Raw genomic sequence first — 13,776 nt, 5'->3', positions numbered from 1 at the left:
TGCATGAAATACTCCCCCAAGTTTCTGGGGCGCCTGGGTGGCTTAGTCGGTTAAGTGTCTGACTCTTGATTTTGGCATGGGTCATGATCTCATGGTTTGGGGGACTGGGCTCCAGGCTGACAGCGTGGAGTCTGCCTGGGATTCTTTCTCTCCCTCCCTCTCTCTGTCCCTCCCTCCCTTCTCTCAAAATAAATAAATAAACTTAAAAAAAATAACAAAAAATATTCTCCCCAATTTTAACTATAATAGTTGATTCTATTAGGTGTTTCTTTTGTTTCTTTTTTGTTTCTTCTGTGCCTTCCAGTTCATCTAGCACCTTGTTCGAGTATTCATAGGTAGGGGTGCCCAGTTTGATAAGCTCAGCATAAGGGCAGGAAAGTTGTGGCATCTAGTCCAACTTGTTCACTGTCTTGCTTCCTCTCAGTATTCCCATCATTTGGCTAGAAATGAAGGTGCTAGAACGAGGTAGATGGTAGTGGTTGAAGTGGCTGCCGCCTGTCTGGTAAACGGCTATTTCAAAATGTAGTGGATTGTTTGACTAGAGAATGAGTTGCCTTGAGTGGAAGCGTTTAAACGGAGACACAGTGAGACTATATTGGGAACTTAAGCCTCAGTTGTGGAGTAAGACTGGATATATCACAGAATCTGGCTCTTATGGTAGAATAAAAGGAAGTTTTTATTTTCCTATGAGACAGTCTTATTAAATTGATCGTTTATACTAAGATATAAAAAATCTAGTAGCACTATTAGGGTATGTAAATTAAACCAACAAAATAATACCTCCAGTAGTAGTAAAAATTGGAGATAATATTGTTGAATATAAAATTTACTGATGAAATAAGTACAAATAAAAAAATTATTAAAGTGTTTGGATTTTACTGGGAATAATACTAATTGCTCCTGCTGTGATGCAAAAACTGAATTGGGAGTATATCGTCCTCTGGCTAGGTAGCAATGATGTGTTGGGTAGAGAAAATGAAGAGTTCACAGGAGGAAGAGGGAGAAGAGCTGAGGATGGACTGAGGAGTTTTTTCTTCTGTCCTTGACCTGTTGCTTTGGATTTTACTGGATCACATTACCTGCTATTGCCATAACAAACTAATCAAAGACCCTCGTGGGACCATTTTCAGGCATTCGTTATTTCTACCACCATCTTGGCTTCTGTCTAGGTTGGAAGCCTGTGGGAATCCATGTGAGTTCCTTCCTTATTTAACATTTAGAAAAATACGCTCTGAGGTTGCAGGTGGTATAAATGGTTTCTTTTTAAATATATCTAACACCTTCCTGCTCAAAATATGTTCTATGGACCAGCAGTATCCTATGGACCTGCAGTCCAGGACCTGCAGCCTGGACATCATCTGGGACCTTACTAGAGATGCAGAATCTCAGCCCCCACCCTGATCTACTGAATTATGACCTGCATTTTAAGATCTCCGTGGGATTTATATGCGCAATAATATTTGAGATGTACCGATTTAACATACTTAGTTCGCATTCCTGTAGGGTGTCATCTACTCCCAGTGTGTCCTCAATTTCCTAGAATGGGTTTAACTGGGGTTGTGCTCTCTCTTAATTAATCAGCTAATTCATTAGCACATTTAATCCCTGCAACAAACCCTCACAACACCTTAATCCTTATGTTGCAGATGAGACAGTTAAATAACTTATCCAAGGTCACGCAGCTAGTATATGGTGGAGACGTTCTACTTGAGTCTGACTCATTTCCAAGTCTTTTTTCTTTTCCAACACCACATTGCTTTCCCTTGAATTTAATCATGAATAATTGTTTATGCATTAAGAGAATAAGGTCCAGAAAAAATAAAGGTTAGAAAGAGATCTTTGAAAGAGGCCTTCCAATCATTCAAAGATTATTTTGAAGAGTGTATCACACTTCTGGTGATAAAGCAAAGAAGGCAGAGTGAAGTACTCTTGGTCCCTGGCTTTTGGAGTAATTTGGGGAAGTGAGAGGACTGCATCTCGTCATGCTCATACTTTGTCCTGCCCATCAGCTGACCTGCATCTTGCTGCTGCTGAGGCAGGTTCCATCTGTTTAAGCCTGTGTTGAGCCAGGTGCACAGAGCAGTACTGATTGTGTTATGTTGAGGCTGCCCATATGCCTCCATGCAAACTGTAGTTCAAGAGCTGTAAAACTGTTTGCATTTGAAATCTATCAGATGGCTTTGAACAAAACCAGTTCCAATAAGGCTGTTTGAGTGCTTTATATTTGGCAAAAGCGTGTAGAACTTATGGCCACCAACCGAATTATTAAGGAATATTGTATTTTCAGAATAGCTATATTTTCCAGGGAGAGATGCATGTGAAGAAACCCCATAAAACACTGGAGATACACAGGTCACTGTTTGTTCTTGGAAAACTCCACTCAGCTGCAAACAGGGAGAATAAAACCCAAAGCAACTGACATCTGCTTTGAGATTGGGGGATCCTGTGTCACGTTCGCTCTGGGGTTGTAACCCAGCTGGACTTGTTTCAAGCTGGGTAACATCTAGTCTGGGCTATCCACACTACACAAACATTTCTTGGGGGGACTAGATAATGATTTCAAAATGAGCAGTGACTTAGAAGCATGAAGTGAGTGTGGGGTGCCTCTCAGTATCTTTAGAACTTGGTGTGTATGGGGGACACAGTTATCAGTTGGATAAACGGGAGGGGAAGCACTAAAGTTTCTTGATCAGTCTCGGAGCTGTTCTCATACTTGAAGGGAACTCTGTTGATTCAACCTTTTGTAGAGTGTGTGAATTTGTCAGTGACAACATGCTTCACAGAGTTCTCTTACCTCTGCATTGGCCAGTCCTGCTCTCTCTAAACTGATGACCTTGAGGGCCTCCAAGTTTAGAAGCTTTCAGAGCCAGATTGGCCGCCTGGGAGCAGTCCTCCAGCACTCCTCACATGCTCCAGTCACCCTGTCCTTCCCTCTAGCTCTCTTTCTGACGTTAGAAGACTGAAATTGAGAGGCGGAGAGAAGTCATGGAATCCCAAGGGCCTATTCACTTTAAGGCCCCACCCCTCTATTCAGAGCCATCCAACCCGGAGAACTTAGAGTCATCCTCAGGAGTAAAGTTCTTTGAGTTATATATATATATATATAAAAGGGCAAGCCCATCCTAAATGTCAGTCCAATATCCATGGGGGCTAGAGACAGCAGGTAATTAGAAGCAATTAGTTGTCCCCCTGCCGGGAAGCCGGGCAATTACCTTTTTCTCTCTTCCTCTTCCGTCCTTCCTTCTCCCGTGGAAGCGATAGAAGTGTTTTGCTCCCTAAGCAGCAGTGTACGCTGAGTTGGCACGGGAGTGAGGGATGAACTGAGCAGGATTCGGTCTCCTCCTCCCGCCGCCGCGGTGGCCGCCGGCAGAGCAGTGCATTGTGGAGGCTGAGCGCGCCGCGGTGGCTGGAGCTGCGGCCCCGGGATCGCGCGGCGAGGAGCTGTCCGAGGTGCTGACCGGCCCGGCCCGCGCCCTGCGCGCCCACCTGCCCTGGACCACTCCAAGTCCTGGCTTTTCTCCCACCCCTCCGTCTGCCTTTGTGTCCTCCTCACCTAGGGGCGTAGCGGCTGGAGGAAATCATGGTGTTCGCTCCAGGTATACCTGCACCTTGCTTTTTCACCAGGTGTCCAGGCGGGGAGCGGGGAAGAGAAGGGAGAGGATAGGGAGAAAAGGCCTTTTCCTTGCCTGTTATCTGCGCGTTTTGAAGTTACCCTCTGTAAGCTAGGGGCAGGAGTGCCTCTGTGCGGAGTCTTTGCGATTCTTCCCGGTCCCGTCCCTTCTGTCCTCTACCCATCCCCAACCTTAGTCCCGCCACTGCTCTGCCCGCTAGGCTCCTCCACATCCCACCGGAGCTCAGGCACCTTGAGAACTGGGACCTTTGCCAGACACACAGGCGCCTACGTGGGCGGGAGGCTGGAGAGATCCGGCCAGGAGTCGTGGGCTTCAGGCTACTTCGGTGGGGAATCTTCTTCACAGCCACTTCCCCCTCTGCAAAAGTGGCAGAGTGACCCGGTTCCTCCCGATGTCCTGAGGAAAGAAGTGGGTGAAGCCCACGGAAGTGGGACTATAGGCAGAGGAGCGATACTCCTCAAGGAATGAGACCTGAAACTGGCAGCAGGCTGCAGCGCAGAGCCTGCTACTGCGGCGCCGCTGGCGCTTGCAGTGTCTTTTTGGAGCTGCCGGTGAAGGACTTTGGTCCCTTTGCCGCTATCCGTGGCTACAAGTTGGTGAAAAGTCGGATTTGCCTGCGGTCGATCGGCTTACTGGTGTGTGCATGTGTGTGTATGTGAGTAATGTGTGTGTAATTTGAGCAGCGGGGAAAGCATGGTCATTGCTAACTTAAGAAGCTGTCTCTTGGTAGATTAGATACAGGGTCTTTCAAATTACAGCCTCTGTTTTCATTAAAGACTGCTGTGGGGGGGGTGAGTGGAAAGGGGAGAATGGAAGAGTAGAGGGGACTAAAACTCTTAAGTGTGTTATGGTTCTTTCGCTTGAAATGTTCGTTTGCATTTGCTGTAGGCTTTGGACCTCAGATAGCTGGGGAGGAAAGGTATAATGCAATTTTAAAAGGGAAGAATTGAGTCTGGGTTTCAACACTTTCAAATAGCAAAACTTGAGAAGGGGAAGGTCCCCACCCCCAGCAGGATGGTAGCTGAGTGGCAGGAGTGAGTTTCTGTCAGTTCTGGCCCTCACTGCAGTCATTGAGTCAGAGGACAACAGGAGCCCTTTCTGCTGACCATCCCAGATAATTCAATGGGGGAAAGTTGGTCCTGACAGTGACGAACATTTATTCAGTCGACACAGGATCTGGTGAAGTTGAAAAACAATAGTTCTTTGTTGCATTTATAAACTACTTACAACTTTATAAAGCACTTTTATGCCATTTGATCTTCAAATTACCCTCTGAAGTAAGAAGTATTGTTTCTCTTTTACCACCGCAGGGAAGCTGATTTAAGATAGTTTTAGGAGCCTCAGGTGGGGTTTTCTGATTCCGCTGAACCTCTTTTTTCCTATTCCTTACAACCTATCTTGACAAAATGCCTTATCAGTTTCAGGGATAGCTGCTTTTTGGTCCAAGGTCAGGTGTAGCCAAAGGGAAATGTCCTTCCACTTCTGAGGTGAGGATGGGCTAGTGTTGTCCAGAGTTAGAATTGATGAGTGATGTTCACTAGGCATTTTCTAAAGGCATGACTGTGGGTGAAAGACTATAAAGAGCAGTGAGTAATTCCTGGAGTGGACTGAACTGGCTTAAGCATCCCACTACTGGGACAGGGCTTTACTTTTCCATTTTTCTTCTAAGTTTTGTACTATAGGAAAAGTAGAAGTTATTCATAACTGTCAGGGATGGCATAAATTGACCTGAATAGGATATGTACAGAAGCCTGTGGGGAAACATTTTTGGGTCATTTCTTCAATTTTGAGTTTTTCTTAAAAAATCATAAGCATTTTGGGGCAGTAAGAATAGGGTGCTAAAAATATTATATCAACTTACCTTTTCATTTACTGATCATATGTCTTCCAACTCATATAGTGTTATTATTCCGAAAGAATATCAGAACAGTGAATTGTTTTTGAACTCTGCCAGATTTTTATCATTACAGTCTCATTTCTAGGACTATTGCTTTTTCTAAATCTCTATAATCTGGAGATCCAGATGTTTTGTACTGGTCAAGGGAACTACTCCCCCACCCTTTTCTCTGAGCCAACCTAACTCCCAGGAAAGGAGGAACAGAGGCATGTTCTATGATTATTCCAAAATTAATAAAGTAAAATAAAATAAATTAGTAATACAAAATGACTATAACAATAAATTAACATTGAACTGTTCGTAAAACTGGGTCAGTTGGTACTGTGCCCTTCTAAACACATTGTAGCGCTTTGGATTTTAGCAAAGGGACAAAGGAAGCCTGAGGTCTACTTCTGTCCTTGCCTCAGCAGATTGACTTGCTTTGAATGATTCTGCTGCCTCTTTGCTTACCTTAAAGGCAAAGGTGAAAAGTGACAGAGATTCAGGAAACGAATTTCAGTCCAGAAGTACAACGTAATGAGGGAGAGATAAATGGGAATTTATATAACTCTAGCTAGGATTCACTCTTATCACATGGTATAAAATAACCTTGCAGTCTCTTGTTTTAATTAGTCTACAGATTGTAAGGAACAGGGTTTAAGTTGGGCAGAGTCTTTGAGTGGTTTCTCAGTTTACATAGGGAATACAACTCAATTTCCTCCTTCTTATTCCATTCATGGACTTTGTAATTTAGGAGGATTTTAATTTTGTGCATTTTAATATTTTAACCCCTTAATAGAAGGGATCATGACTACGAATTATTTAATTAGATAACTAAAGCCTATCATGCATTTATTCTTCCTTCTAAAGGAATGATACAAAATTAATAACAGTTAAATGAGGAATAAAGTGTAAATATATTCATTTCTCTGTAAGTACCATATGTCCCGCAATATGGGTTAAACTAAGCTGGGGTGCGTGGCTGAGGCAAAAAACCAAAATGAAGCCCCCTGCTTTCCTAAATCTTTTATCTATTCCTCTTTCCATTCCCCAAAAGTAAAGGTGGAATCTTTCTTTGTAGAGCAATGTGAGAAGATTTCGAAGCATATTACTTCTGCCAAAGGAAAGAGGGTAACACGATCATTATGGAAAAACATTTTGGCTCTGCTGCAGAATACTAAACTGACCCACATTACTTAGTCCGTGGCTATGAAAAAGCTCCCATTTGGGAGAAAAACGTTCTGGGATATCTGGGCTTTCCATATGGTGCTGCTGGTTTTGTGGAGGAAAATCAAGGCATTATTACCAATTCATGGACAAAGTCAAAGTGGAAGAAAGAAGAAAGGCCACTAGACATTGGTGTTAGAAGTGAAAAAGAGCACAAGAAAATTTCAGAATATTTCCTGACCTATTCCAGGATGAGAAAGGGTATGTTCACAGATTCAAATGGCTTTTCAATGCTCTGGTTTCATCCAAAGAATTCTAGACTGAATAATCAGATTAGCAACTCCTTCTCCCCTGAGGAAGAGCTAATAAAGAATAGACTGTGAGGTAGAAAGTGAGGACAGAAGTTTCCTTATCCCTAGGCTATCCCCCTTCTACAGCCAGTGACTGGTATATACTTCAGGAATTAATGTACCTCTCTTTGGGGATAGCCTAAATATATACTTGACTTGTTTAGATTGCCTTCAAGTGGGATATATTGTCAAGAAAAAGATCTTTCTTCTCTTTTACATGAATTAGACAAGGTATGATAACAAGGATTTCAAGGTGGAATAAAATGGTATAATTGTAAGCAATTATATAGCCAGAGTCTTGACTTCTAAGATTAGTATGAGAAACACTTAGGAACAATAGTTCTACAGAGAGCTATCAAAATATTTAAAAAAAATATTTATTGCAAGCTAGTTATAATTTTTATTTATTTATATAAACCTCTTACCTATTCCTGAGAGAGCAGTGAATAAATAAATTATATAACAAACTGTCTTAACTCTAAGGTTTACAATCTGCCAACTTGGGCAAATAAATTATCTTCTGTTAGCATAAGTATTTTTTTTTACTTCTATTAATTTACTATTAAAAAACACATACAGTTAAATGGACTTTTTGGTGTATAATTCTGTGTGTTATAACACATGCATAAAGTCGTGTAATGGCCAAAAAACAGTTCCATTGTACCAAAAAATCTTCTGCTACTCCTTTGTATTCAGACACTTCTCCCCACCCATCAGGTGACTATTGATCTGTTTTCCATTCCTATAGATTTGCCTTTTCCAAAATGTCACATAAATGGAATCATACAATATGTAACCTTTTGACTGGCTTCTTTCAGTCAGTAAATGCTACTGAGATTCATCCATACTGTTGCATGTATCAAGAATTCATTCCTTTTTATTGTTGAGTAGACTTCCATTGTATGGATGTACCAACAGTTGTTTATCACTTTCCCCACTGAAAGATATTTAGATTACGAGTTAAGCTGTGATAACCAACTTGTACATATTGTATGAATATAGGCTGATCTTATAGTAAGTATACGCTTCACTGTTCTCCAGAAATATTGTATCATTTTGCATTACCACCAGCAACTTATGAGAATTCTAGTTGCTCAGCATCCTTGTCCTTCTGATAGGTATAGAATGGTATTCATTGTCATTTTAATTTGCATTTCCCTAATGACTAATGGCTTTGATAATTTTTTTTTCAAGAACTTATTTGCCACATGTATACCTTATTTGGTAAAGTGTCTGTTCAAATCTTTTGCCCATTTTTTTTTTTTTTTTTTGGGTTGGGGTGATGTTTGTTTCCATATTGTTGAGTTTTGAGAGTTCTTTTGAGGTTTTAAACCCATTGTTGGATATGTGATATGCAAATATTTTCTGCCAGAATGTGACTTGACTTTTCATTCTCTTAATACTACGTTTTTTCAGAGCAAAAGTTTTTAATTTTAATGCAGTGTAATTTAGCAATTTTTTCTTCTATAGATCTTGTTTTTGATATCATAGCTAAGAACTTTTTGCATAACCCAAGATCAGGAAGATATTCTCCCATGTTCTCCTCTAGAACTTTTGTAAATTTACATTTAGATCTAATCATGAGAGTAGATGCCTACCCTCATGATTTCATCTAATCTAACTGTCTCCTAAAGGCCCCACCTCCTAATATCATCACGTTGGAGGTAAGGGCTCCAACAAATAAATTTTGGAAAGACACAAACATTCAGTTTGTAACAACTTGACTTGGGATATGTTATAAATTATTGGTTAAGGTTTATTTTTTTTATATGAATGTTCAATTATTCTAATACCATTTGTTGAAAATTGTTTTGGCTGTTATAGTTCCTTTGACTTTCCATATAAATTTTAGAGTCAGCTTGCCTATATTTACATAAAACTGAAATTCCATGAAATCTACTGATCAGTTTGTGGGAATTAATATCTTAACTATGTTGAGTCTCCAGTCCATGAACATGATATATCTCTTCATTTATTTAGCTCTTCTTTCATTTCTTTCATCAGTATTTTGTAGTTTTCAGCATACAGATCTTATATATATTTTGATAGATTATACCTAAATATTTCTTTTGGGAGGAGCTACTCTAAATGGTACTTAAAAATAATTCAATTTCTGGAAGTTCATTACAGAAATATAGTTGATTTTTGTATGTTGGCCTCACTTCCTGTGATCTTGCTTACCTCTCTTATTAGTTGTAGGAGCTATCTTGTGGATTTCTTAGGAATTTTTATTAGGCAATCATGTTGTCTGTAAATAAGGATCATTTCACTTCTTTTCCAGTTTTATTCCTTTTTTGCATTGGCTAGGGCTACTAGCACTGTATTAGAACTAATAGCACTATATTAAGTAGAAGTAGTGAGAGTTGATATTCTTGATTTGTTTTTAATCTTTAGGGGAAAACATGCAGTCTTTCATCATTAGGTATGGTATTAGTCATAGGATTTTTCACAGATGCTCTTTATTTGGTCGAGGAAGCTCCTTTCTATTCCAAGGTTGCTGTGAATTTTTATCATCGATAGACATTGAATATCATCAAATGATTTTTTTTGCATCTAATGATATGATAATGTGGGTTTTCTTTTTTAGGCTGCTAATAGGATGGGTTACATTGATTGACTTTCAAATGTTGAACCAGCCTTACATTCCTAACACTCATTTGGTTATGATGCACTATTCTTTTCATATGCTGGAGGATTAAATTTGGTAGTATTTTGTTGAAGAATTTTTTGCTCCATGTTCATAATATATATAGGTTTATAGTTTGCTTTCCACACACCATCTTTGTTTGGTTTTGATATCAGTGTAATGCTTCCTCATAAATAAGATAAGAAGTATTTCTCGGGGCGCCTGGGTGGCGCAGTCGGTTAAGCGTCCGACTTCAGCCAGGTCACTATCTCGCGGTCCGTGAGTTCGAGCCCCGCGTCAGGCTCTGGGCGGATGGCTCAGAGCCTGGAGCCTGCTTCCGATTCTGTGTCTCCCTCTCTCTCTGCCCCTCCCCCGTTCATGCTCTGTCTCTCTCTGTCCCCAAAATAAATAAACGTTGAAAAAAAAAATAATAAAAAAATTTAAAAAAGTTGAAAAAAAAAAGATGAGAAGTATTTCTGTCTCTTTGGTTTTCTGAAAGAGATGGCATAGACTGGCATAAACATTTCTTCCTTAAATGTTTGGTGGAATTCATCAGTGAAACCATGAAGGCCTAGAAGTTTCTCTGTGGAAAGCTCTTTAAACATGAATTCCATTTCTTTAATAGATAGATACAGGACTATTCTGTTAATCTTGGATAAGTTTTGGTAGTTTTTTTAAAAATTGGTTTATTTTATCTAACTTACTAGTTTTAATTTTTTTTTTAACATTTATTTATTTTTGAGACAGAGAGAGACAGAGCATGAACGGGGGAGGGTCAGAGAGAGAGGGAGACACAGAATCTGAAACAGGCTCCAGGCTCTGAGCAGTCAGCACAGAGCCTGACGCGGAGCTCGAACCCACGGACAGTGAGATCGTGACCTGAGCCGAAGTCGGACGCTTAACCGACTGAGCCACCCAGACGCCCCCTAACTTACTAGTTTTATATGAGTAAATTAGTTTGTCATACTCTTATTATCTGTTCTATATGTGTGGAATTTATAGCGGTATTTCCCTTTCATTCCTGGTACTGGTAACTTGTGGGGTTTTGTTTGTTTATTTTTGTCAGTTTGGCTACAGGTTTGTTAATTTTTTTTTTAATCTTTTCAAAGATGTCTTTTTCGTTTCATTGATATCCCTTATTATTTTTCCTGTTTTCAATGTCATTGATTTCTGCTCTTTATTGTTTTCTTCTTTCTCTTAGCTTTAACTTTATTTTGCCCTTCTTTTCTAGACTTAAAATTAAACTTAGATTGTTTATTTTAGATCTTTCTTTTTTCTAATATAGATATTTAATGCCATAAATTTCCATGTAAGCATTTCTTTAGCATATCTTAATGTTGTATTTTTATTTTCATTCAGTACAAAATACTTTGTAATTTCCCTTGATACCTCTTATTTTTCCCATGGATTATTTAGAAATGTATTGTTCAGTTTCCAACCACTTGGGGATTCCCTACATATCTTCCTGTTACTGATTTCTGCTTTAATTCCATGATGGAGAATAAGCTTTCTATGATTTTGAGTGTGTTCAATTTGGTAAGGTATGTTTAGGAGACAATATTGTCTATCTTAAATGTTTCATGTACACTAAAAAAAAAATGTGTATTCTTCTCTTTTTGGGTGGAATGGTCTATAAATGTCATCTTGATATAGTTGGTTGCTAGTATTGTTCATTTCCTCTATATCCTAGCTCATACTCAGCCTTCTTGGTCTACTGATTGTTAGGTAAGGAGTGCTGAAGCCTCCAGCAAAAATTGTGGATTTTTTTTCATTTTTCCTTTTGTTTTAACACTTTTTTGCTTTATGTATCTTGAAGCTCTCTTATTAAAGAGACAATAATCTAATAGACTATTATGTCTTTCTGAATTGACTCTTTTATCATTAAGTAATATCCTTCTGTATCTCTGGTAATTTTTTTTTCTCTGCAGTCTATTTTGACTGATAATAACATAGCTACTCCAGCTTTCTTTTTGATTAATATTTGTTTTTTTTTTAAATTTTTTTTTTTAACGTTTATTTATTTTTTTTGGGACAGAGAGAGACAGAGCATGAACTGGGGAGGGGCAGAGAGAGAGGGAGACACAGAATCGGAAGCAGGCTCCAGGCTCTGAGCCATCAGCCCAGAGCCTGACACGGGGCTCGAACTCACGGACCGTGAGATCGTGACCTGAGCTGAAGTCGGACGCTCAACCAACTGAGCCACCCAGGCGCCCCTTTGATTAATATTTGTATGGTACCGTCAGTCCTCATTATTCACCGATTCCATATTTGCAAATTTGCCTACTCAGTAAAATCTGTTTGTAAAATAGATCAATCAAAACTCAGTACTTGAAATACTTTTTCTGTCATTCAAGGACATGCACAGGATGACAGAACAATTGAGTTGCCTGACATGCATGTTATGTTCCCAGCTGAGGCTGAACAAGGCAACACTTTGTCTTCTTGTTTCAGTTCTCACACTGTAAACAAGTATGCTTTTTGTGGTCGGTTTGGATTTTCACACATTTGTGCTTGCTTTTTGTTGGTGATTTAGCTGTTTAACATGGCTCTCAATGTAGTGCTAAGGTGTTGTCTGGTGTTTCGAAGCAGGAGAAGGTGGTGACATGCTTTATGGAGGAGATTGTTAGGTAAGTTCCTAACCTGAGTTAGGTTGTGCTATTGGCCGTGCTATTGGCTGTGCTATTGGTGTGAGGTCAGTTTTAATGAATCAACAACGTATAGTAAATAAAGTGTCTTTAAACCGAAACACACATAAAACAAGGTTATGTATTAATCAGTTGACAAAAATGTTATGATCAGAGGCTTATTAGAACCCAACCCTGGGGGCGCCTTGGTGGCTCGGTCGGTTAAGCGTCCGACTTCGGCTCAGGTCATGATCTCACGGTCCATGAGTTCAAGCCCTGCGTTGGGCTCTGTGCTGACGGCTCGGAGCCTGGAGCCTGTTTCGGATTCTGTGTCTCCCTCTCTCTCTGCCCCTCCCCTGTTCATGCTCTGCCTCTCTGTCTCAAAAATAAATAAATGTTAAAAAAAATTTTTTTTAATAAAAATAAATAAATAAATAAAAATTAAAAAAAAAAAAAGAACTCAACCCTGTATTTCCTTTGGGAGCGATGGTTCCATGTTTGCAGCTACTTTATAGAACATATCTTTTGTGAATAATGAGAATAGACTGTATGTTATTTCCCATTCTTTAACCTTTAAACCACCTTGATCATTGTATTCAATGTGGGTTTCTTGTAGACGGCATATTGTTGGGTCTTGCTTTTTAATTAAATATGTAGTTTTAAAGGTGGTTGAAGTTAACCAGACTGCCTGCTTATCTTTCTCCTATAATCATTGCATTTTCTAATTCCCCATTATTGTTTAAAATTTAAAAATAGTTCACCACTGGAAAATGTTTGTTGTCAGAGTTTTAGAAATTTTGATAAGCGTAGATAATCAAAAGGAAAACAAAAATCACATTTTATTCATCAGTAACCACTGTTAGTATTTTATATATAACTTCACAGACCTCGTCTCTATGAATATAGCTTCCACTTTTTAAAAAATTTTTTTTCAACGTTTATTTATTTTTGGGACAGAGAGAGACAGAGCATGAACGGGGAGGGGCAGAGAGAGAGGGAGACACAGAATCGGAAACAGGCTCCAGGCTCTGAGCCATCCGCCCAGAGCCCGACGCGGGGCTCGAACTCACGGACCGCGAGATCGTGACCTGGCTGAAGTCGGACGCTTAACCGACTGCGCCACCCAGGCGCCCCAGCTTCCACTTTTTAAAACAAAAACATTATACTGACTATGCATATTACTTCTTGATATATTTTTTACACAATGTACTGTTATCATCTTTTCATGCCATTGCATTGTCTGCTACATATCATATAAAAAGAAGACGTAGGGCAAATGGTGTCATTATCCCCATTTTTACAGATGACGAAAGTAAGGCCAATATTAGGTTTCAGAATCAAGATTTGATATTATTGGATCCACTTATCTTCTAGATACCACCTAGTTTTAAAATAAATAGCAGGCAACAAATAATTTGCACACTAAGATTAGAGACAAAGAAAAAGAGACAGGGTGCCTGGGTGGCTCAGTTGGTTAATTGTCTGACTTCGGCTCAGGTCA

At 39.6% G+C, this 13,776-nt stretch overlaps 1 protein-coding gene across 1 annotated transcript in view; it reads left to right on the top strand.

The window, feature by feature from the left end:
- Positions 1–2,877: 2,877 nt before the first annotated feature.
- AKAIN1 (A-kinase anchor inhibitor 1) overlaps positions 2,878–13,776 on the top strand; it is a 55,571-nt gene continuing 44,672 nt past the window's right edge. The window contains exon 1 of the mRNA XM_040479314.1: positions 2,878–3,596. Coding sequence (XP_040335248.1) covers positions 3,581–3,596 — 16 coding nt within the window. The 5' untranslated portion in view covers positions 2,878–3,580. The remainder of the gene's footprint in view (positions 3,597–13,776) is intronic.

Source organism: Herpailurus yagouaroundi, unplaced genomic scaffold (assembly GCF_014898765.1).
Source record: "Herpailurus yagouaroundi ecotype Mexico unplaced genomic scaffold, PumYag 142, whole genome shotgun sequence".
NCBI lineage: Eukaryota > Metazoa > Chordata > Mammalia > Carnivora > Felidae > Herpailurus > Herpailurus yagouaroundi.
Note: the sequence above shows the minus strand (reverse complement) of the source record. Positions and strands in the feature narration are given on the sequence as shown.